This window comes from Apus apus, chromosome Z, assembly GCF_020740795.1.
Source record: "Apus apus isolate bApuApu2 chromosome Z, bApuApu2.pri.cur, whole genome shotgun sequence".
Lineage (NCBI taxonomy): Eukaryota > Metazoa > Chordata > Aves > Apodiformes > Apodidae > Apus > Apus apus.
In genome coordinates, this window is record NC_067312.1 from 10,703,246 (window position 1) to 10,728,341 (window position 25,096).

General features: G+C 41.4%; 1 protein-coding gene across 1 annotated transcript in view; it reads left to right on the top strand.

The window, feature by feature from the left end:
- UNC13B (unc-13 homolog B) overlaps nt 1-25,096 on the top strand; it is a 219,650-nt gene that overhangs the window by 109,656 nt on the left and 84,898 nt on the right. Inside the window, exon 11 of the mRNA XM_051642006.1 lies at nt 20,096-20,142. Within this exon, the coding sequence (XP_051497966.1) occupies nt 20,096-20,142 (47 nt within the window). The remainder of the gene's footprint in view (nt 1-20,095; nt 20,143-25,096) is intronic.

Here is a 25,096-nt window from a genome sequence, read left to right on the forward strand (position 1 = left end):
GCATTACTGTCTTCCTCTCTCCCTGCTTGGAGGTAGCTGAATAATCGTAAACCTTTCCCCAAAGCGTCACAGGCATTTCCACAGCCCTGGCCCCATGGCCAGCTAACTTGTGAGCATACTGCAGTGCTTGTGCTTCAGTTCTTAGTTCTGTTTTCTTTAAACAAGAGTTTGGTTCTTAATCTTGGCTTGTCTGTTCAATATAATACTTGGTCCTTAGGATGCTGATTTGGGAAAAATCTGTTTTAAGGAACAGCTAGTGCTTTAGGTAGACCATGTTATAGGTAAACCATGTACTGATTGATTCAGCTGTGTACAAAAACCCCGTGCTCTGGAAATAAAGGGGCTGCTGAACTTACTTGCCCTCAGGTTGCTCTTAAAGTGCTGATAGCTGCTGCTCAGGTTTTGTATTTGCTGCCAAGGAGTGAAGTAACTTTATATAAGAATGACAGAAGCAGCTGTGGGGTTTATTTATTTATTTATTTTATTTTTTTAGCAGTCTGTTATCCTTTTTGCCTCCTTCTCAGCACAGGCTGTTCTCAGAACTAGGTAGGTACCTTAGACTTAGCTTGCTGCCAGCTAGGCATGAGCCTTGCATTTATGCGATCAACAGTGTCCAGCCTGTGCCTCCCTCTGCACGTGGGGACAAACCTTGTTTTTCTTTGGATGCTGCTGCCTTTTCATGGCCACCAGGTAATGACACTGCAACCAGTTCATCTCTGTGCCAGCCGCTGCTGCTTGTAGCTTTCAGAGAAAGCTGTGATAAAAGGATGTGGTTGCAGAGGGAATGAGCATGCCTTGAAAAATGGCAGAGCTGCCTGGTGCCGAGACACTCTCTGGGGGCTCCTAAGACAGCTGGACATAAAAGTCCTCAGCATCTCAATCTCTTTCCATCTGTGCTCACAGGAACAATGCTGAGGAGAGGCCAACACTGGTCCTGTTTTACAGAAAGCTGGGACACACTTAGCAACTTTTATGGTGTCCCCTACATTTGTAGGGGTATTAAGGAGTTCAGGCAGGCTGTGCTATCTCCCTGTGCTAATACATAGTGCTACTCTTTAATGACATGAATCTAATTTCATGCCATTTTGCAACAATTCTTTACGCTGCAACACTTCAGTGAGTGTTTTACCTTCATACTTAGTGATTTTCACTGTTCCTTCACTTTGTAGCCGCATTGATAAACTTGCTGGTGTAGAATAATATTGCTCAGAGGTGTTTTTTTGCCTCAGTTGAATGGCTTGTGCAACATGTAAGAAGTAACTCCTGTGTGGGAGGTGCAGAACGATGTAATTTTTTTCAGCCAATATGCAGTGTTCTCTGGTCAGTTTTCCACCATGAACGTGACTGACCGGCCAAATCTGACCTTTTGTCACACCTACCAAACTCCTTTGGAAAAGGTTTAAAGTTTATTTACAAAAAATGACAGGTGGGAAGGCTGGCTGTCATTGCTGTTTGCATTGAAGTGTTCTGACAGGTTTTGCTCAGCTTTATTGAATCAAATGGGTAGGCACAGATGAAACCAACCAGCCTCATTGAAACTCCTTAAAAAATTCAGAAAGTTCTACAAGTAGAGCTGGGATGGGGTTTAGCAGCTTATGCAGTAATTCACAAACAAGAACCTAGGCTGAGGATTGGCTGCAAAGAGACTGAAACCTCCATGTATCTCTTGTGCACCTTACTCTTAGCAGAAGTGTTATGATGTGAACAGAGAAGGTTTTGTTCTCTAGTCCTGGTGCCCTTCCCCCAGGATCACTCTGCTCAGTACCTTCTTGTTCCAATAATTCATGCCAGGACTCAAAAGTTAGATTTATTTTTTTGTTGTTGTTATCAGGTGAGGAGGTTTGAAAAGACACACATTCTAAGAAGCCAGTGGTAATTCCGTGTTTAGGTATGATCCAATAGAAATTATATCTAATGTTAATTAGAAACTTGCATGCTCACCTGCAGAAGCCATACATCAGCAAAGCTGGCGATAAGCCTTCATACCTCTGTCAAGCCTTATTCTTAGGATTCTTTCAGCAACTGATGTGTTTAAAAATGCTATAGTATTCTCAGGAAGAGTTGATGTTTCAGCATGCAGAGTGCTGGGGTGATGTTGCTATGGCAGCCTTAGTCATGATTTCTTTCTCTTTTTAATGCCAAAATGTTGTTTTCTCAGAATGTCCTGCATTTCAGTTATTGGTGTTCTTAATGTGTAAATGGTTCTTTAGGAAGGCCATTTGTCAGTCATTTTGTTGCTTTTACTATTGTTAGTACCAGTAATGCCATACCACTTTGTGTGGAGGATACTGTAAATATAATAAAATCCAAAATATTCCACTCAGTGCCATGGTCAATAGCCAGAGAGGCTGCTGTGAAATGTTTTTTGATCATAGTTAATTGTTTTTACACCTCTTTGCAAGTGACTCTGAACATCATGACTACCCTGGGATACCAGCACCTTCTTAACATGCTGGTGTGGGGAAAAGGTGTCTCAGTATTTCCTTAGTGAAATGAAAACTAAAGATGAATACTGGATAGCCAGTAAAAAGATAAACCAATCTTGTTTGAGCGGAGCTTGTGTTCTCACCCCCTGTTCTTCCACACAGCTGCAGCCGACTCACTGCTGTGTGGTGCAGGGCTGAAGGGACCACAAAGCTGCCTTTGTTTTGAACCACATTTGTCCAGAGACTCACAGAAGTGAAGCTGTAGCTCAGAGAGGGCTGCAGCCAGCTCTCCTGTCTCTGGCGTGAGCCTGACCTTCCCCAGAGTGCTGTAAGTGTAGACTATAGCTGATCCCCAGGTGGTAAGCAGAAATCTCTTTAATGAGATTTCTCACATTCTTGTTTCGCACTCATTGATGCTGGCATGCCACTTTTGTGCTCCTATTCTCATTGTACATCCATGTTGCAGAGGCAAAAGTAACTTGTTCTGTGTGACATGGGGACGCTTCAGAATGTGCATGGTGACAAAGCAGTAAGCTGTGCAGTGTTTGTGGTCGTTCACCTGTTTCCCCCCTGTAAGATTTTAATATGTCAGTTTTGTCCTCATGGGAATGGCAAAACAGCCCAAGCATCCCCAGGTAAAGCCAGAGATGTTTGTTGTTTTTTTTTTTCCTACTCAGTTTAAGCCCAGCTTCCTTTTGGGAAATTGGGGAATGTAGAAACGGTGGTACCTGTGCATGCTGCTCTTCAGTCTGCACAGCCAGAGACAGCTGTGCTGAACTGAGCATGGAATTCTCCTGGAGAAAAATGCCTGCTAAAAAGGCAGTCAGAACAAAGCTTGTGTAGTCAGCGAGGGCTTTGCAATATCTGGCAGGATACCAGGATGCAAGTACTCTTTCTTTAAGGACTTGATTTCTTGTTATGTGCTAATGTGACTCCTGGAGTGATTCTGGAAGAGAAAAAGGCTTCAGCGAGGATTTGCATCCAGATTAGATTTTTTTTTTTTTTCCTGGCTAAACATGCAATAGCTTTCATTGTCACTTTGCCCATCTGTGCTACAAAGAAGCATGACTCTAGAACAAGCAGCATTAGAGGAACAGGGAATCTTACTAGGTGAGCAGTGACTGCAGAACACCTGGTCTGGAGCAGTGGGAGGAAACCTGAGCCACACATGCAACCCTGGGTGGGGAGGAGGAGAGATGGACCCTGGCAGAAGGTGCAGAGGCACTGTGGGTTCAGCCCACAGGATGGAGTGGGTGAATACCCAGAGCTCCAGGTCTGAGCATGGGGCTGGGGTGGCAGAAGGTGGGGAATGGAGGGAGGAAGCCTCTGGGAGAGGTGCAAAGAGGGCGATTCTCTTACCTGCTTCTTGGCGTTCTTCTAAGTGGGCAATGTTTTGTTCTTTGGTGGAGATGGAGATTTCTATTTAGTTCTAGCCAGTGTAAGGAGAGGTAGAGAGGCTTCCTTCTGAGCCAGAGCTGCTGTCCTTGTGTTCTGCTCTGGTCTTGCTCCCATCCTGGGAGGAAACAGTTTCTGTCCCTCTTAGGGCAAGCTGGAAAGGTATTGCTGGTATTTGAAATCAAACATATATATATTTTTAAATCTCTAATGAAATATTTCTGTATATCTATTTATACATACTTGGCTATAAACACCACAAACACTATATATATATATATAAATTAAAGTGACAGCATTGTAGTTTTTGCACTGAGCTGCCTGCTTTGGAATGGCTGCAGTCCTGCAAGTAAGGGTTAAGTGGGAAAAAGTATTCTCCATAACAAACTTCTGGTGTTGAGTTATGCAACAGATAGAGGAAACAAAAGCAAACTCTGGCTTGAATTGGTTTAGTTTTTAAAACTAAAATGATCATTAAGCCCCTCTGGTGCCTTGAAAGCTGCATGTGGAAGGAAGTGTGTTGGACATTGAGCTTATTGAGGGAATCCTTGCATAAGCGTGTGTAGGCTTTTCTCCCAGCACTTGCAGTTTGATATGCTGGAAAATATTTGAAATGAGCATCTTTATGTGCCTACTCTAAAGCAACAGATGTAGGGAGCCACAGCTGTAGAGCTCTTCTTGGCTGCTGTTGAATTCAGGTGCTTGGTCTCAGCCTTCACTTCTTAATATTAATACAAAAATGTTTTTTTGGTGTTAAACACCAGTTAGCCACTCAAGTGAAAGATAGAATGTGTAAGTGTTGTAAGAAGGGAGCCTGAGCAAATAATTCTTAGGTTCAAGCTGGTTTCATGAGGGAGCAGTTAGATAAGAAAGACATTAAAAAGAAAACTTGATCTTTATGGACCAGTGGTCTGAAAATTCTACAAAACTTTTTTTCTCTAAGAAGCTGGAAATCAATGTAACAGGGAATTTGTTTAGTCTACACAAGGGCAAGTATTGCCTTTAGTATAGAAGTTCAGCTGAGATGCGGGATGATGATGGGGCTTAAATCGAAAGCACAGATGCAGCCTCTGTTACAAAATATTAATTAGCTCTGATTGTAGAGACTGGTATTTGTAAATGATTCTTCCTCCAGATCAAAACACAGTGTCTTCTTCCCTACCCAAAAAGTGAAACAACAAAAATGTAAACAAAATATTCACCATGATTAAAATGTCCACTCACAGAAACATGCTGGCAGTACAGTGTGAATGGCTGTCAGGTGAAGCTGGAGGATGTGTTAGGGAGGGTTTCTGCACTGCACCACCTTGGGATCAGTGCAGGTGTAGAAACTTACAAGTTAATGCATTCAAAATAGGAATTGTTGCTTGATGTCTGAAAGTGGCAACAGGTGAACACTTCTGTGAGCTCTGGAGCTGGCCCTTGGGCAGTGAGAATGCTCAAAGTGAGCTTGTTGGGCCTTAAATCAAGGCCACGATCCAATGCAAATGGATCTATTGAAGTGTTTGGTCCTTTGCTTAGCATGAGAATGTAAAATACTTCGGTTTCAGCACTTGTGCCAGCATTCTCCACTGGGTTCTGCTGGGACAACATGTAACCCTCCTTGCCAGACTTCAGGCTTACATGTGCCATATTAGGAGAGTGAAGGTTACCAGACCTCAAATAAGGTGCAGATAAAGCAGCAAAAACCATCTTATGAATTGTAACACTGCTAACTATAACCTTAAAACTGCTAAACAAAAAAAGATTAGAAACTATCTCTCTTCCTTTCATCATAGTAGTTAATCTTCATGCACAAAGCTGGATGCACTTGGCACAACTGAAGTTGGGATGAAAGTTGCATGTGATTATTATGTTTGTGCATTGTGGAGCTTAATTTTTTTTTTTAGAACTAGACAGTCATAGAAGTGAAAGGCAGTTGCTATAGGTCTTAAATCAAACAAGAATGTGAGAAAGAATATGTGGTTCAGCAGCAAGTCCAACTTGAATTGTCAAAGGCACTGTCATTTTCCAGTTGTCTTGGCTCCAGGAGGACCTCTGTATGGGTCCTAGTCTGCCTTACTCTCTGGAGGAAGAAGCTGCTTCTGTGCTGCTTAGTAAGTACAGCAGTGAAGACACACAAAAGTTTTAAGCAGCTAACATAATATTTTAATTTTTTTTTCCTTTTGCTCTTTACAGAGGGGATTTAAATTGGGAAAATAATCCACTTCAAAATATTGAGGGTTGGAGTAGAAGTGACGTGCAGAATCTTCATGCTGTCAGCTCAGCCTGTTGGTGCATATGCTGAGTGTGGAATATTTAACTGCAGGTTAGCTGGGGAGCTTGTGAGCTTTGAGGCTTTTGTGTTTTTTCAGTGGTTGGTAGCAAAATACTAAGATAACTATATTAAAATAGCAGAAAGGTTTTGCACTTAAAATCTGTCACCCAGTCTTCCTGCCACTTTACATCACTTTGTGCAGTTCTGTGGGATAGCTGGTACTGTGCCAAGTGAAACTTGATTTCTGCTTTGATTTGAAGCCTGAAATGATGAGGAGTGTGGACTTGAAAGGAAATGTGCAGGGATAAAATCCCTAATAATTGTACAAATTCTGTATTCAGAGAGGTAATTAAATCACACAGTGCACCATTACCAGAAGCTCAGCTTAGTAAATTGTAACAGAATTGCCCTTCTTTTTTTTTTTTTCCTTTTTTTTTTTTCCTTTTTTTTTTTTTCCCCCCTTCTTCTCGTTTTCTCTTTTTTGGAAGGATTAGGGGGCAAAGTGCGCTTACTTTGACAAAGAAGGACCTGATCTGGGAGGTGGCCGAAATCAGGATGATGTCTGAATGCTTTTAAATAGCACATCTTTCTTCTGTCTGCTTTTGTGTGGTTGCTATTTTATCTTATTCTGTTACTTTGGCTATTTCTGTCTGAACCAAAATGTAATGTTTTTTCCCCCTCTTTCGGTAGCTGCTTCATGACAGAATAAAAACTGGATGAGAGTTGTGCATTGGAAAGTGATTGATGTGTGCTTGTGCAGCTTGTAGCACTATGAGAAACACAGGTGCAGCTGCTGATGATGTTTGCTAGAAGTAGATTGAAAAAGCAAGAAAATGAAATTGCACTTCTGCACAGACATCCAGTTGTGAAACTGTGGGGCAGGAAGCCATTCCGGAAGCAAAAATTCAGTTTCTTTCTGCGGGACAAAATGAAGAGACTTCTCCAAGGCCAGATAGATGAGAATCCAAGCCACGCTCATCACTGCCAGCTCTCCCCGGTAGAGATTGAAACGGACATGTTTGTTTGTGGACTGAAGAGAAGCTCTGCGAGCACTGAATTTTCCACTGCTGGAGGCAACTTTCATCAGGACGGAGGATGTGATTCCAAGGGAGTGAGTGAAGTGTGTGTTGGTGAAGTGGAGCTGAACTGGGATGGCTATGTGAAAATACCATGCTCGGTTCGACAGCACAAAAAGGATTCACAGGGAAGTTCTTCTGTTGGTACAATGCAGACCCCTTCTGAAAGTAAGGGCAAAGTGTCTGAGGGAAAAGACCTTTCTTCCCTGAGTGTTACCATGAGCTGGAGGGAAGTAGCTGAAAGGCAAGGGTGCTCTCCCCAGGAAAAGCCCACTATATACAGTAGTCGCCGGCGGCAATCAAGAGATCGCTCAGCTGATGTGGTTGATTACATTGTTAAAGAGCTCCAGGGAATAAGTCGCATCCAGACAGAGATTGCAGAGCTCCGGCAGCACCTCACCTTGATAAAAGGCTCTGTGGATGAAGTCTCCAGCTGTGTGGATACAGTCTTGAGTGAGATAGAAGGCCTGCAAAGTGGTTCCGCTGGCAAAACCCAGGGTACACGTGCTCGAGAGCCAAGTAGGGAGGTACACAAGGAGGAACCAATATTGTATTTTTATGGCATCCCAGAAGAAGACGGTGAAAACACAGTAGAGCTTATCTGCAGCTTCTTGTCTGAGTATCACTGTTTCAATGGTATCCAGTGCAGCAGGTATATAAAGGATGCATATAGATCAGATATTGGCACAGGCAAGCTGTTAACGCCGAGACCAGCAGTTGTGAAACTTGTCAGTTGTGAACAGAGAGACTTTATTTTACAGAAATCTATCCTTCTGCAAGGCTCAGGGGTCTGGATTGCTACCAGTGAAGACCAAAAGCTGCAGAATGGTCAGAGGGACCACAAAACAGATTTGGTCTCTTCGCAATCTGTCTTCAAGAAAAAACATCTCAACTCGGTGGATCCTGATGCTGCTCAGGGAACTGATGCTGCTCAGGGAACTGATGCTCCTGGGCACCTTCAGATGGACTCATGCCAGGTTAAGTATAAAAGCACGAGCAGGAAAGCACAGTGCGTGGGGAAGAGACTTGACTCTGTGCAGAAGTCAACTTTGACTAAGAAAAGCAACTTGATACCTGAAGCTGGGAAGGAAGCACAAACAACAAGCTGTGGTGAGCAGCCTCCAGATGACAGTGATAGTCACCAGGCCCTTTGTGAACCTCTAGAAAATCCACAAGTGGCCAATTTGGCCAAATCATGTGGTGGAAATGACTGCTGCTTATCTGACTCTTCGGACCATGCAAGCCAGACGTGTGCTTCTAGCAATGGTAGTGAGCAGAGACTTGACACTGAAAGCGTGACTGAGAATGGTTCTTCCCTTTTAGATAAAGATGAGGGGATAACCACAGAAGAAATTGAAACAGACTGTGATACCCCATGCAAATTTACTAGTGTGGAGAAAGTTGATGTTCAAAGAGAAGATGTTTCCAGTGGGGTGACAACCATTAGCTATGATCATACAACAGATGAAATGGCTGATAGTAGTGACAGTCTGAAAGATATGATCCAAATGGACCTGAATGATCAAGATCCAACTGATCAGGTCTTTAGGGATGTCCTGGAAAATTCTCAGTACTTCCTTGACCATTCTCGGGATAACATTGATCTTGTAGACATGAAGTTTTACACTAATAAGCTTGGGAAAGCAATTAATCACTTCAGGTCTGCTCTGCAGGTGGTGTTTCACAAACTGGAGACAAGTGATTCTGAAATCCTTTTGGAAAATGATAGTGGCTTGCAGATGGATGATGACAATACGCTGATGTTGACCAGTTCAGGTATGTGTGGCAGTTCTGACAACTTTGCAGAAACCCCTCCTAGTCAGTCCTCCGAGAGCCAGGTGAACACAGCTGCCAATAGTGAAGCATCCACTCAAATGCAGTTTGTTCCTTCTAGTCATTCCTCTGTTCCATGTGGGTCTCCCGTTTCCAGTTTGATGCCATCATCTGAGTGTGAAATCCCTGCTGGGCAGTGCTCACCTCCTGGGGAGCTCAGAGGAGATGTGAACTCTCTACCTGAACAAGCAAAGGAGTGCAGACCCATGAGCTTGGACAAGGTGTGCGCAGAGACCATCTACCTGAACAAGTGCATCAACAATTTCAAAAATGTGCTGAGGGAAAAGAGACAAATGCGTAGGAAACTCTTAAAAGAATTAGAGCAGGAAGGAAACTGGATTTCTGCTGAGGAGACAAATTCAGGTAAACTGAAAAAAAAATAAATATGTTTTTAAGGAGATGTCAAAATCTGATATTTGTGCAGCCAGTAGCCAACACGTCACTCTGTGAGTGAACAGTGTATTAGTAGTTGTGGGGAAGTAGTTATGAAGGCAAGTACACTGTACAACAGCATTGACCAAAAAACCCCCCCAAAATATTGTGTAACACACTGAAATGCAAGTTAGCAAGCTTTACCTCTTTTTTTTTTTTTTCTTTTTTTTTTTTGAGAGGGAGATTTGCAGTGCATCTTCAAAATAGGAGGTGTTAAGAGTTTTTTGTCATAATTCGTGACTTGATTTCTTGTTAAATTTAATAGTTAAGACATGTGATAACAAAGTGTGCATTTGAGCTATAAGTAGCTAGATTTGCAGTTTTGGAAACTGAGTGGATCCAGACTTCAAGTGGCTCCATCATGAAGTGGGAGTTCTCAGTGTTTAATCACTACTAGATGTTATCCTTGTAGAGACCTTTAAAAATAAAAACAAAGTGAGAAAACTTTCTCAGTATCATTCCTGCCCAAATCACTACACAGTTAGGGAAAGAGGCTTCACTGTTTAAAGAGTAGTAGATACTGGAACTACTGCTTTAGTTCTTCACACCCTTACTGTAAGCCCCCTTGTATGAAATATTTTGTTCACTTTTCCCCTTGTTATCATGAATGCTAGACAGAACGATCAGAATGCCCTTTTTTACCATTGAAAGAGTTGTCTTGCTCCAAGTGTCTTTTCTAGTGACTGCTTTTGCTGTGAATAAACGATCTGTCAATCCTTATTTGACTTCTGTATCAGTGACCTCAGCTATGCAGATCATAAATCTTGCTAGCAGCTCTCCACTTTCTTGCATTGTACAAGGTCCTTAGTGTAGAGTTCATTCAAACAATAGGTTTTTAATGAGTAACACTAGGATTTCTTAGCAGGCTTGACACAGATACATAGATAATTGTCTTTCAAGGGAATGTTTAGATTACTTAAGTGCAGATAGTACAGATGAAACTGATTTTGTTTTAATTCAGAGATCTGGGTTTTTTTGCTGTTAACTTTTTTCCTTTTTTTCTGGGTAGTGTTTGTGTAGTGTGTAAGTTCTGGACATATGCCCTAATTTTAGGACCACAGGGAACAGACAGTGGTTTGGATTAGCATTTGCCACAGTACAACAAAAGTATTGAAGTAACCTATTTCTGAATGTGAGAGGAGGCTGCTCATCTCAGCAGAGTTTGAGCACAAGGCAAGAAGTAGCCAGAGCAGTAAGGAGGAAGAAGATCACAGCTGGACTTCAGTGCCTTAGGTCTGGCTCCTGTGTGGACTGGCATTCCTGAGCTGCCCTGACTCAGTTCTCCTGAGCATCATCTAGTGATATGACAAAGAGTGAATGCTTCTGAGACATTTGAGCAAAGGTGTATCCCTATGGTAGACAAGACAACTGAAGTTACAATAACAAATAGGGGATAAAATCACGGTGTAGTAAATGTTCTCTGAGAGGTGGGAGGAATCTAAAGGAGGCAAAGGTAGTGGAAGATACTGGATAAGGGATGAGAAGTGGGGGAGAACTTGAGGAAAAAAACACAACTTGAAGAAGATGCTGTGGGTGAGGGCAAAGCAGGGAAGCTGGGACAGGAAGAGCAGACCTGTTGGGAGTGGAGGGGTAGGGATGTAGTCAAAGCAGCAGCGCTTGCAGAGGACAGTCAAGGAAGCAGAGGGTGAATAATGACTTGGCACTTACCAAGGTGAGAGGAGGGGGTGACAATGTGCAGGACAAAATGAATCATGTGCTCATTCAGTTTGAAGTAGGGCTGTTTTGGTATGCGTTTTCTGAGAAAATGAAGCAAATTTATGTGCTTCTTTACTGTACTAATCTTAAAATAAGTTTGAGCTAAGCTTATACTCTCATTCTTTGGAAAAAGTTTCATACTCGGAATGCAAAGAAAGGTTGTTGGCTTTTTTCTTGGATGCAGATGAGTGGTTATGCCTTACTTTAAAAATATAATTTGTTCTCAGCAGGCCTTTAAATTACTGGGTCAGGGTGACTGAAAACCTAGTTCTGCCTGCTGGCTTTTTAGTCCTGAGCCTGAACCACTGTTTTACTCATGCGTGGTTGGAAGTTCAGTTCAAGGTACTTTTATTAAGTGTGTTTGGCAGCAGTCTTCAGCAAAGGAATGGATGATAACTTTGAAGGTGTTGGTAAATCTGTGTATTTTGGTGAATCAGAGATGATGCACTGGCAGAAGGGTTTAAATTATTTATAGTTGTACACAGATGCAAATTACCAGAACAATTTAGAACTTGGCAGATGCATTGTTGTGCTTAATTTGAAGTGAACAGAAAAAAAATCCGCTGAAAATTTCAACAAGCCTTTAAAGTTTCAATTTGAGAAAAAGGAAAAAAAAACACCCCATAAGTGAAGATGAAGATATTTTGACTTTTTATATGTTTAAAAAAAGCCCTAAAATGGTAGTGATTTTTGTATATGTAAATTGCTCAAAAGTGGAATGGTGAAAGAATTATGTGATCTGGGTTTAACCAAGTTAGTCACCATTGATGAAGCTAGGAGCATACTTGCTATAATAAGACATAACCAGAAGATTTTAAATCTTTGCAGTTTCTCAGAGCTTTGATAAACTTTATATGTGGCGTGAAACTGTCGCTTACAGCTTTAAACTGAAGGGTCTCAGAATTCAAAGATAAATTGGCTTAAATTCCATACTTTTTTTTCCAAAATATGAATCTAATGCAAGATTTATTGCTTTTTGTTTGTATAAAAATAAGTTTGGCCTATATTTGAGAAACTCTAGTGCCCTCAGGCCTTAAAATTTGGCAGTGCTACTCTGTGTCAAGGATTTTTCTGTGGAGAATCAATCCCAAATAAGTGAATAATCTTCTGAAAAATGTGAACTTTGCATACGCTCATTGGTAGCTTGCTGTAGTTGAGCTGTTGTGCTGCCAGAGACTGCATCTGCCCTCAATGTTTTCTAACGAGGGGGCTGGAGCAGGGCTTTTCCTGCTTGGCATCACCAAGAGCCATGGCAGACCTGAGCAGGGACACAAGTCCTGCGTCTTCCTCACTCAGAGACTTCATAGGAGGAGGCACCAGGAAGGGATCTGTTTCAAGAACAAAGGAGATAAAAAAAGGAATTAAGGAAGCCTGGATCTGCCTGGGACAAACTGAAACAAGAGAGGAGAGATTGGACTTGGCCTTGAAGGTTTTGCAGAGGCAGTGCAAAAAGAAGGAGAAAACCAGAGGGCTTGAAGTAGAACTGAGGCTGCTTAGGTGAAAATGATTTGCTTAATAGAAAGGGACAGGCAGGAGGAAGGTATAGAAAATCACTTGAGAGTGGAACATTCATAAGCGAGTGTGCCCAAAAAAGCATGTTGCCATCTACATCTAGGATGGACCCTAAGGTTCCTCAGCCTCTCCAGGTTGGCAGGTGTGTGCAGAGCTGACTGAAAACATGGCACTCCTGCAGCACTACTGGCTGTTGTGCAGAAGAGAGCTGTGTCCTGCCACTCCTGTTTTATCCTCCATTAGCTCTGAAAGGAGAGACCTGCAGGGTGATCCAGAGTTTCTTCCCTGATGAGGATCCATGCAGGCATATCTTAAGGTAGAAAGTAGGGGTTTTATTTTAGCTACAATCCAATACTTCATTTGCTGAAGTCGTTTGACTTCTTAGTGATAGAGTTAAAATAGCTTCTCTATTTTTCTGTCTCTGCTATTGCATGTGTGTAATTACACCCATATAGACAGGAACTTTGAAAACTATTTTAACTATTAAACCAATTTGAGTGGCCCTTGTTGCCATGAAGATATTCCTTCCTCCATCTTTCATATGCAAATGAACAATAAGATTCTTCTGTGTTGATACAGAACTATCTGATTGGAATATTTTAAAAATACCATGTCTGCACTAGAAGTTTTGAGTATGTCTCTCATGTAACTTTACTGGCCTTGAAATTTCCTATCCATAAACATGAGATGTAGTGTAGGAGGCTTCTGGTTTGTTGGGGTGGTTTTTTGTTTGTTTGTTTGTTTTTTCCTCAGAGGAGAATTGCCTAGATTTATAAAACCAGAAAATATCTCTCTGCATTATGATATTTGCAAAAGCAGAATGTGTTCCTTGGAAGCTACCAGTTTCCTGATAAGGGCAAAATGTGCAAGGGGTGAGAAGAGAAGGAAGGGATACTTCAGGTGTAGGCAGTAGATTGGAGTCTGGGGAAGAGGGGGAACAAATCTGTTGCTCTCTGAAACAAATACAGGTTCTCTTTTCAGTGTGGTAAATAGCAGCTCTAATTCTGTATCAATATGACTTTCAGTTCTTTAGTTAATAAAACAGAAATTGTAACTCTAAAAATAAACTCTCAAAAGCATATATTATATTGCATGTGCAGTTATGGATAAAATTTGATTAGTTTAACTCAAGATTAATTGGTGGAGATTAATTAACTGGTGTATGTCCCAGGAAGCACATGGGAAAACTCTCTGCTGCATAAATGTTTTATCAACTTGCGGCAAATGTTTACCTTGCTGTCTGAAATAATTTTACAGAGTTCATAGCAGAAATCTGTTCTATTAACTTTTGTTCCTCTCCTTCTTCTCTTTTTTTCTTCACAGAAGGAGGTAGAGGAGAGCTCCAGGTTGTACATGTTGTGCCTTGTAACCAACATCTCTTTCTGAAACTCCTGTGTGTGCATGCCTTGTCTTCATGTAGCCAGTTGCTCCCACTGAGGGGCTGAGATTCAGTTTAGCATGTTATGGTTGTCAGAGGAAATTGTTAACACTGTGTATGAGTTAAGAGTCTGTTCAGTGCCTGTTACTTTCTACAAAGAGGAAGCCACGGATGCTTGGAGTGATCTCCTCCCGCTGGTGCTCTGGAAGGTGTCGTGTGCTCAGGCCCTGTGTTAGCAGAGTACAAATTGCTTATCTTGCCTGTTCCAGACTTCCTCATAGTGAATCTTGTTTGAACCAACTATTTCCTCATTTTTCCTCAGTTGTGTTATTTCATTCCATCTCTACCTGGTTTGTACACTTACAGAAGTTAAAGTCAAAGTACCCGAAGGGCTAAAATACTGAGATTAAGCAGGACTAGGGATGCTGGAAGCTGTCTACAGCAGATTCTGTGCCTTTTTAGCTACAGGCTGCATTTTGCTTTCAGTGGTGCTCGGAGCCCTTTGTGAAGGGCAGGACTTTTCCCTTTTAAATTATAGCTGTTGCCTTTCCATTCATGGACCAGTTGCCTCTCTTTTTATCACCCTGTGGGCAATAGGTAACTCTTTCCTTATAAGCTGGTCCACTACGTTTTTTTGTCAACTGCTATGTAACATCTTAGTTTGTGTTTGCAACTCTACCTCATATAGCAAAATGTCTGGCCTTTGCATCCTTAGCTTATGTATTTTCTTGAGTCTGTGTGGATTCAGCTTTTGCCTCTTCCTTAGTTGTATGAATCAGTTGTATGCCTGGAGTAGGCTGAACATTACATGGCTTTTGGACCTCCATGCAGATCCCATCTTTGAGTTTGATGAATTTGCATGTCTAAGCTTTATTGGCTCATGTAATCAGCAGTTTTGTTTCATTATTGTTGGCAAATGTCCATTAATCCTTTTTTTGGGAAGATAGAGATGCCTGATGTCACATATTGGTGTCAAATTCTGTCCTTTTCCAGATTCAGTGCAGAAATACAGCAGCCTCCTTCAAGCTGCTCATATGGCAGCTGGAAAACTGGTTCTGGGAGATACGTCAGGTGGAAGGAGCTTCCTCTGGGGGTCTTCAATCATTATTTAAATTGACTGTGTTGCAGCCTTGGGTTCCATGTAAAATATAGCGTACTTGAGTCAGTGAAGACATTTAATCACAAGATCGACTTGTTTAACTGGGATTACTTAGTCCAGTCTGGTTCAGCTGATACCCCTGAAGAAGTGATCTAATTAGATATTACCAGAAGTTTAATGCAGTGAAGCAGTGAAACACCTGCTCCTTGATTTAGCCTGATTCAGACTAATATATAGCTAAATTGACGTCTTTGAGGTTTAATGATGAAGCATGGTATTTGAAAACAAGTTAGGATGATTTTCAAAACAAATAAAAGTCATTATTGATTTTTTTCTTATCTGTGTAAGTAAAGCAGATTTCCATGTTTTACATCTGTTTTTTATCTAAGAGGATAATGTGGTAGACACAGTACTTAAACGTGATGGAAAGGTACATTGTTAGAAAGCCGTTTATGTGGAAAAATGGATTTATATGGAGAAGGCAAAAAGATCTGGGAATGTTCTTCCTTTTCCTTGTGCTGCTTCAGGCTTGATTTTTTTTTTTTTTTCTTTTTCATTGCCTCTCCATCTGTTTTATGGACTTCCTTTTCTACAGAAGTACAGAATTTTTTGTTCTGTCCACTGAAACATCATTCTGTGTATGAATTAAATTGCAAAATTTACAAACTGCAGCTCGGTTAAGTAACTTCTCAAATTACTTCTCGATCTAGCTGCTGTTTTTTCTGAATAAGGAACACTCCCATTAGTTTCCTTTTTAGGCTTCACTAAATGTTGCCTTCCCTATGCCTGTTTAATCCAGGGTATTAAATTTATGCTAATCTTTCACTGGCATTATTTTGCAAACTGGTTCAGCATCAGAAATAATAAAAAAATAGAGATGTAGTGGGCTGGCTTTTTCCACATTTCCTTCTCCATCTTTTCAGTGCTTCTTTATAAGCTTACTGGAGAATTTTTAAATTTTAAATTTTTAAATTTAAATTTTTAAACGGGTTTCAGATTCAGACTAGTCTGGCTGCTTTCAAGGAGAGGTCAAGTGACAGCTGTGTGGAGAAGTGCTGCATAAGTCAGCAAAAGACTTTTTGTGACATGTTCATGTCCAGGTGTCAAATCTATCTGCTTTCCCTTTGCCCTCCCATTTGTTTCAGGAAGGACAGTGCTCAAAACTCTCATAGTTGTTTCAGTATTCTTCTCATCTTTCACTTCTTCTGCTTGCCCCAGGCTCTAAGTGAGCCAGGCTGAACTCAAGATCCATGGCTGGTGACCAGATGCAGAGCAGCTCCTGGAACCCTCCTGCATCTTGGTGGAAGTGCTGCTTCAGAGGGTGGGAAACATCCCAGCTGCAGCAAATCCATCTAAATAGCCCTGCTGTTAGTGTTTAACTGTCACACTCAGAAGTGTTTGGACCCTGTTAACCCTCATGCCAACACTTGTAATGAGGCCTCTGGTTCTTCGACTACATGTGTTAGTGCAATGAGGGACTGCAGGGGCCTTCTTGATGACTGCCAGCCCCTCTGCCTCTGTATGATATATTGGGCCATTACCTCAATACAAACTGCCCCATTTCCTTCTTTAAAGCCAGGTAAGTTTGGTGCCTACTTCTCCCTTTGAGAAGCTACTACACCTTCTAATTTTTAACCTCCACTGCTTCCATGCAGTATGATCTCTAGTCTATTGAATAAGCACACAAGAAGGTTCTTTTTGATAGAGTAAGCAAGCTGTCCTGTTCTTCTTGAATTGTGTTAGGTTTATGTCCTCATGCTGCTTTTGCCATTTTTCTCTATGAATTCTTCTATATAGAATAAAAAAATTGTATATGCCTTTCTGAAGGTGCCTGACCAGCACAGCACAACGATACTTGTACCTTTACTTTTATGGAGACATTTCACTCTGTGAATTATATTCTCCCCTTACATGGCTGTATCATAGTAGCTCGTGGCCAGGGTGACGACTAGGACTCAAGTCTGTTGTCACATGCTTTTCTACACTGAGAAACACCTTCTCTACAGTCAAATTCACAGCAGGCCTTGGGGCTCAGACCTGGACATTTGTACGTTTAATCCTCTGTTGTTGCAGTCTTCACTGCCATCAGTTCTTTGATTTGGCATCTGAGTTCAGTATCAATAATTCTCTGGTGTTTTTCATCAGCAGATTTTATCAGCATATCCTTACTCCCACTAGCTTCCTTATTGCATTGTCTGTGGCTGGCTCAGTTACAGTTACTTGTTTATCCACCTTAAAGCTCCTTCTCAGATTCTCTGACCTCAGTAACATCACATGGCATTGTGTCAAAAGTTGTTCTTTTAAATGAAAATTCAGTTGATAATTCATTTTACTGTCTAAAGCAAAGTGGTTGTTTTGTCATTTAAAAAAAACACTTTCAAAAACTACAGTACCCTATATGATATTTTTCTGTTTTCCAGTTGCCTCCATGTTAATTTTTTCCTTTGCTCTGAAGCTTTTCAAGCTGCTGAAGCCAACAATGAGCCTATGCTAGTCTGGATCTTATTTTCCTCCTTCTCCCCACCCGTAACTATTGGTACTGTATTGGGTCTTCCACAGTCTTAAGGCATCAGCCCTCATTTGATGGATGTCAGGTGCTGGTTCTCTTGGTGAATGCTGCCTGGAGCAAATTGCCTCTTTGTTTTCAGAGGGTGATAACTCCTATTTCCACACAGACATCATCTGCCTTGCCCCTGCATCAATATTGTGACATACTGAGAGCTTGCTCTTTCGTTTTGTGGTGTTGTACCAAGATGATTTGTGATTTTGACCCTAGGGAAGTGCTTCTCTTACATTAATTTTATTTCCATGTCTAAAAGGCTTGGCAAAAGTAATTTAAATAATGAGAAGTTCAGTTTATCTGGACTCTTGGCAGTTTTTACTTGGCATGTCTCAAAACGTGGGACCTGATGGAGGTTTTTTTCCTGATTGTGCTTTCTGCCCTTCTCTGCATCCACAATCCTGGCCATTCTCTGTTGATTCGTGGTTGCCTGTAGGAAATGGTTATTGTTCAGTTAGATAACAGCTTTCCCTGCATCTTGTTCTGCTGAGAAGAGTTCTTGATACTACTGTGGTCTCCATGCTGCGGTATTGCCTGTGCTGTTCCTGATGTCTCAAATATTGGCCACTTATATTTAGTATTTTTCAGATGAGCTGAAAAATCTGTTGCACTGTTTCCTTTTACCAGTAAGTGTTGCCATGTTTGTGTTTGTCATTCTGTGTCATTCTGTGCAGCTGAACTAACACCTGTCACACTCAGTCCAGTATAAAGCAATGTTCCGTTTCAAGATTGCTTTCTGGTCACAGCTTTTCCAAGTGTTGAGAGGCAAAGGTAGGGATGGCCTCCCTTGTGAGCTCTGAAGGGTCTGGTTGCATTTTCCTCACGAAATCTAGTCTTTTGACCAGGACTTGATTCAAATTCCTCCAGAGGAAGTGCAGGTTGCAGGCTGAAGGGTTTTGGAAGCACAGCTTGGACTGGAGACGTGTAGAGCACTATCCTTACTGCAGAAGCCTGGTCCCCAGTATGCTGCTCTGGCTGCAGGTTAAACATACACCTGTGCTGGACCATGGGTTTCAGGCCCCTGCCTGCTCTTCAGGGCTGCATGATCATGTAGAAAAGCTGCAGTGTCCATTCAGTTACAGATAATGTTTTGTTGTTTATGCCTGTTGAAAAATAAAGTAAAAAAGTTAGTGTAGTCTTCAGATCTGCCTAGCCCCTCGAGTTGTAGGACTAACTAATAAGAAGTTCGGACTTTTGCTCTGTACAAATTGAGATTTCTAATAGAAACTTGTTTTCCCTGGTTATTTCTGTTGTGTTTGGTAGACATTGTCTGCCACCTGTGAACAGCTCACCCAGAGGTTGCATAGCTCATCCAAAGCACAGGACAAAGTAAATGAATATTTATTTTGGGGCTGTGTCCTTTTATCTTGTGTAATACTGGAGCTTATTTCCTGACATATGACTTTACATTGTGATGATTCTCAGGTTCTAAGTTCCATGGCTGGAAATGCTTTGTTTTCCACTGTGTATAAGTTACTTTATACTCTTGGCAGACGTGATTGTCTGAGGTTGGAGTGTTAGCTAGTAGTAGTGTGTCTTGCTTAGTCCTATTTGTAACAAACTTTTCTTTCAGGGAGTGGAGGACAGTGTATGAACTGTAAAATGGAACAAAGAGGTTTCCAGTTATAGTCTCCTTATCCAAAACTTTTTTTCCCCAGGTACATTGCAAATGCTTAAGCACTTCTCAGCTCTAACCAGTCCACTGAAGATTTTCAAAGAAACAAAACATTCCTCTATAAATACATTCCTAATATGGACATAAGATCATGGTTTGAATTAATTAATCTTCATATTTGCAGTCTGTGGTGTGTTCCATTATGCTGTGAGCTTCCAGTTCACCTGCAATTATGCAAGTGACAGCCAGGGTTTTACACCTCTTGGAATTAAATACTTGCATATGAATGGGTGAAGCTGCAATGGGACTTCCCTGCTTAGGGGACTAAAGAGTCCTTGTATTTGAGCATGAATGGATTTCAGAAGTGTTTGTACAAAGTTTCACATTGATGCGTCATTTGTGCATTTCATGTATGTGCTTTTAATTTCTAACATCTTCATTATGACCATGTTCATGTGAGTGGTGGCAGGAGCTCTCTGATAACTCATGCTTTTGTTGGGTTGGAAGAAAAGAATCACATCAGTTAGTCTTCAAGATGGCTTTTTGAAAGAGGAATTGCACTGAACAGGCTCTTCAGGTTCCAGTCTGATGTGCTCGATGAAATTGCATAGCCTGCCTGTGCCTGTGTGACCTGTTCTGAAATATTGGTCATTGGAGGTGCTTGAATGAGTTTCTGTATGCATTTGCCTGCATGCAGTGTTGTGTATTATCCTTCCCACATAATATAATCTGAATAATTTTTCTTGTGCTTCTCAAACTAATTTCATATTGGTTTTCTCCTTTCCCTCAATTTAAGGGTCAAGATGAGGCTGATCCATCAAAACCACCCTGGCTCAAAGGAGGGTAAGTGGTATTTTGAGACCTTATTTCCCTATGTTTGTAATTACAGTGTACATTGAGGTCTGCTGTTCAATCTAGGGAGAAGCAGCACTTCTGATGTTTTAAATGGCTCTTGTCAAGAATAACTAAGTGGCCATGCCTCACCTAGGGCCAGGCTGCTGCTATGTTTCAGAGTCTCTTCTTAAACATCTGAAGGTGGGCTGTGCAGCTCTTGGAAGAGATTTGTGGTTAAGGACAGGGTTATAATTACAATATGTAATCTGTAACATGATGGAGGGAAATGCTTATGGCAGTACTATTAAATAACTCTTATTGAGCAGCACAGGGAGGTCTCGATGAGATTGGTTTTCCTGAGTCAGTCACCGATAGTATCAGAAAAGGGAAAGAGTAACTCAGAAAGATTGCAGTCTTTTGCTGTTAGAAGAAAAAAGTAGCTTTGGGCAAGTCTTCTGTCTTTGCAGCAATTTCTGTGGTCATTGTAGCACTCAAAACTGCATTAACTCTGGAGATCATTGCAGTTTGTTATCATAGAATCATAGAATGGTTAAGGTTGGAAGGGACCTCAAAGATCATCAGATTCCAGCCTCCCTGCTATGAGCAGGGACACCTCACAGTAGGCCAGGCTGCACAAAGCCTCATCCAACCTGGAACACCTCCAGGCAGGAGGAAGCCACAGCCTTCCTGGGCAACCTATTCCAGTGCTTTACTACCCTCATGGTGAAGAATTTCTTCCTGCTCTCTAACCTAAATCTCCCCTCTTTCAGTTTAAAACCATTAACCCCCATCCTATCACTGCCCTGTGTAGTGAAAAACCCCTTCCCAGTTTCCTGTAGCCCCTTCTGGGGTTGGGAGGCCTGTATAAGATGTACATGGAGCCTTCTCTTCTCCAGGCTTAGTAGCCCCAGATCCCTCAGCCTGTCTCCATAGCAGAGGTTATTTTTAAAGCAGTTCATCATCATGCCTTTTTTGCACAGGTGAGACTGTTTTCTCTATCACATGCTACTCAGAGCAAATGAAGCAGGCAAATTGTGATTGTGTGTAATTTCAGCATGACACTGCATAATAGGTGCCAGCGTGGTATCTTCCCTAGAATCTTCCTTGGATAAAAAAAAAAAAGACAATGACAGATTTTACAAGCTGCTAGGTTATGGGCTGTGTATGCCGTTAGGGTGATGTGGTTTGGTGGTGGTACACTCATTAGGAGCAGATTTACCCTGAAATCTCGGCAAGGGGTTGGCTTGCTACTCTTTTAAGTTAATTCTCATACTACTGAAGGAAGCTTCTCTAATAAAACACTAAGTTAAATTGGAGGCTTCATTATACAGCTTTCTGCTTTTAGAGTAATTGTTCTGTGATGTTGGTGCTCCCAGAAAGCTTACTGCACACCTGTGGATGCCTGGAGCTGCCTAGCAACCCTGAGCTTTACTGAGGAGCCTGGGACTTTGCTGAGCAGGCTGCTGGAGAACCAGTAATTAGCAGGAGCAGAAGGCAGTGATTTATTCTAACTATAAAAAGTACCTTTACCTGCTTTAACAAGGAGACAATGTACTGAGTTTATTGGTTCATGCACACAAAATGATTTCCCAGCCTGAAAGACGAATACACCTACAGTCCTGAAACGCTTAAAAATGTGTTTTGTCAATTCAAGGCAATATTTGCTCTTGTCTGTAATTTTTTTCACTTCCTATGTGAGCACCTCTGGAAAAGGTGTTTGTGGGTGTTGAATCTTTAATTTCACTATTAGCCACGTTGTGGCTCATTAGTCACAAAATATGTTAAGGTACTTATGTTTGGAGTACTTCTTTCATATGGAGATTAGAGAAGCGGTGTCCTTTGAAGGAAATAATAATCTTCTGTCATTGCAAACCATCTTTGCTTGCTTAAATTTTCAAGATTTAATGGAAGCATCTGTGTGATAAAGCTTGCATTAAAAGATGAATATTTGCTTTAAGCTATTTGGGCTTTTAGCACAGTGCAACAGTAGCTCACTGGCTTTGGAGAGAGAGCTTACAAAAAAGGTACAGTTGGTATTATGGGTCAGTCTCTGAGTGTAGTATCTCATATCTATGTTTTTTATTTATTAGCACAAGTCATCTCCTCTTACAGAAATGCTATTCACTCCTCAATACAGCACTCCATAATAATGCTATAAATATTACATGCATTGCAGAGGAGAGTTACCCTATTACATATCAAGCTATAGGGTGCATATTTGAGGCACTGTCAGTACTTCTGTCTGCACAAACACTGTAATTTTGGTAATTGAAGTAGAGATTGTGCTTGATTAAAAGGATTGAGGTAGCTGAAAGCACAACAAGCTGAGTAATTTTGAAAATTAAAAATTGCTACTGAAAATTCTTTTTAAAAAAGACATCAACAAGCTAAAAGCAGGTCATCTGAGTGTATAACTAGGCACTAGGATACTTCAGTGGTGAATATAAGCACTTTTCAAACATACTTCTTCTCTGTCAGTCTGGCTTACAACTGCTTCTATTATAAACCTCAGTCTATCATCAAATATATTGCAACAAACCAGGTTGTAACTAGACAAGCACAGTAATTTAAGCTTGTGTTTCTCAAGCACAATAATTTAAGCTCATCTTCAATTCATAAAATATGCAAATTTAGTGTTTATGTTGGAGTATTACAGTTCTCTTTCAGTTGAATTATAACAAAATAATAATTGGAAATGATATAGAAAACAAGTATAAATTCCCAGCTGTGCCACTGACTTTTAGCAGGAGCATTGACTCTGGATTTGTACATGTGACCATTTTGTTGTATCTTTTCACCTTACAGACAGAATACCTTTCTATTTTGCATAGGCTTTCATAATTCAAGCGATTGGCACAAATCTTTGATTTAAATAATGCTGGAATTCTTGGCATCAGCTACATAGTCTTCTGTGACACCTATTTTACCTCAAAACACTATGGTTAGTTTGTATCTGAAGGGGTTTTTAGTTAGAGCAGGAGATGAAATTCCATGGTTGAATCCAGGAAGGCTGGTCATAGTTATGACAATATAAACACGTTATGCAGATATTTCTTGATGTGGGTCAGATTTTTCTATTATAAGCCAGAACTGATTCTTGCAGTGTAACTTGGGCAAAACAAATTTCTGGAATTCTCTCTTGGAAATGAGGGTGGCCGCTAGTAAAAACACCATGTAGCCTCACTATAAGGATTGCCAGCACTGGAAAATGGTTTTTATTCTTGTCTAAAGACTCCAATAGTTCTAATTAACTGCTGTAAACTCCACCTCTCCCATGTTCCAGTTTGTCCTCCATTCCCAGCTGTGAGGTTGAGCTGCTGCAGCCGACTGCAGGTGTGTTGTTTCCATCGTGCAGGAGCGCAGGGAGCCGTGCACGGTGCTGCGGTGCAAATGTGACTCAGGCTGCCTGCAGAACCAGCACAGTTCCTGCAGTTACACGTGGCTGCTCACCTTCCCACCAGGCTCGTTCAGCCAGCAGCAGCTGTCAGCTCAGCCCTGGCTCGGACATGTCAGCCTCCCACGCCCCATCAAAAAAGGCAGTTTTACCCTTACAGTGCTGTGGCATGTTTCTGGATACAAACAACTGCTTCCCTCTTTGACACAGCCTTGTGCTAGGTTGTGCTGTGACATCCTAGAGCATGTCTAGGTTTTGGTCTCTGTTTGGTTTGTTTATATTGTTGGTTTTTTTACTTTTGGCTGTATCAAAAGGGTATTTGAGTAGGTCCTGCTTGTGAGGGGTGCAGGTTACCAGCCTCCCAATTTTCATGGCATATGTAAATTTGTAGTGGCAGTTTGGTTTCCTAGTTTGTTTTAAGGGGTTAGCTCCATGTGTGTTTTTTATTGCAGTAAGAACAGCTTGACCCATGCTTCTGTTTGCTGGAGTTGTGGTGCCCTAAAGCATTTCAGCTGAGTGGGGGGTACCAAAACAGCAGAATATGCTGGTTAGAAATGCGAGCCAGTTTATTATGCAACTGCAAAAAGGTATAAGCCACCTTTGGGTGAAAATGAATGGCTAAGGATTGAGAGGCAGAATGTTGCTTTATAGTCTCTGTAGCCAAGAATGAGGCCTCAGGAACTCTAGTGTTACCAAGGCATGAGAACAGTGTGGAGGTGAGGAAGTTGAGTGTGGAGGTGAGGAAGTTGAGTGAGACATTAAAGAGGGGCTGTGGGTTTTGGTTGGCAACTAGGTGTTCATTGCAGGGAAGGAGTCACATCACAGATCTCTTCTTCAGGTGGGGGTAAATATGATAAGTGCAACAGCAGAGAAATGGGCGCTCAGTAGCCAAATTTAGGAAAAAAAAAAAAAAGAAAAAAAAAAGGCATTACCTTAAGGACTCTCAGATATATGCAGTTGATTTACTTTCGTCATTTGAGCTGAACTAACACACCTTCTTCAAGCACAGGCATACATCCATGCATGGCAGGATCCAGATACAAATTATTCAGCCTGGTCTCATCTGTAGGGAAGGAGGCTGTTATGTTTGGTTTCTGCAGATCCCAGGTGTTGCTGGTGTGATGGCTCTTTTGCTCCACTGCCACCTCCACAAGCAAATGGCAGCTCGTTTAGAGGTCTTTATGGCTTGCAACACTGACCACCAAATAAAAAGCATTTCCTTTCTTCTCAGAGTTTTTTCCTCTAATAATTATATGCATCTTGAGGGCCAGGATTAAGTATGTTCTAGCCTAGAATCAGATCATGAGTAGCAGCATCCTGCCCTGTGGCTCATCCACTTTAATGTGCTCCCTCCCAACCAACAACACTGGGCAGAAACATCTGGATTGTTGTGTGTGAAGAAGATAAACAATAATTTTTAGTATTAACTTTTCACTTTCCTAGGTATAATCTTCTGACTGATTTTGCTTCCTCCAGTAAAGCTTCCCCACCCCTTAACCCTAAATTAATTAGGTGGAAAGAAAGATGTTGGAGAAAGACTGTAGATGGAATATTTCAAGTTTCTGAAGT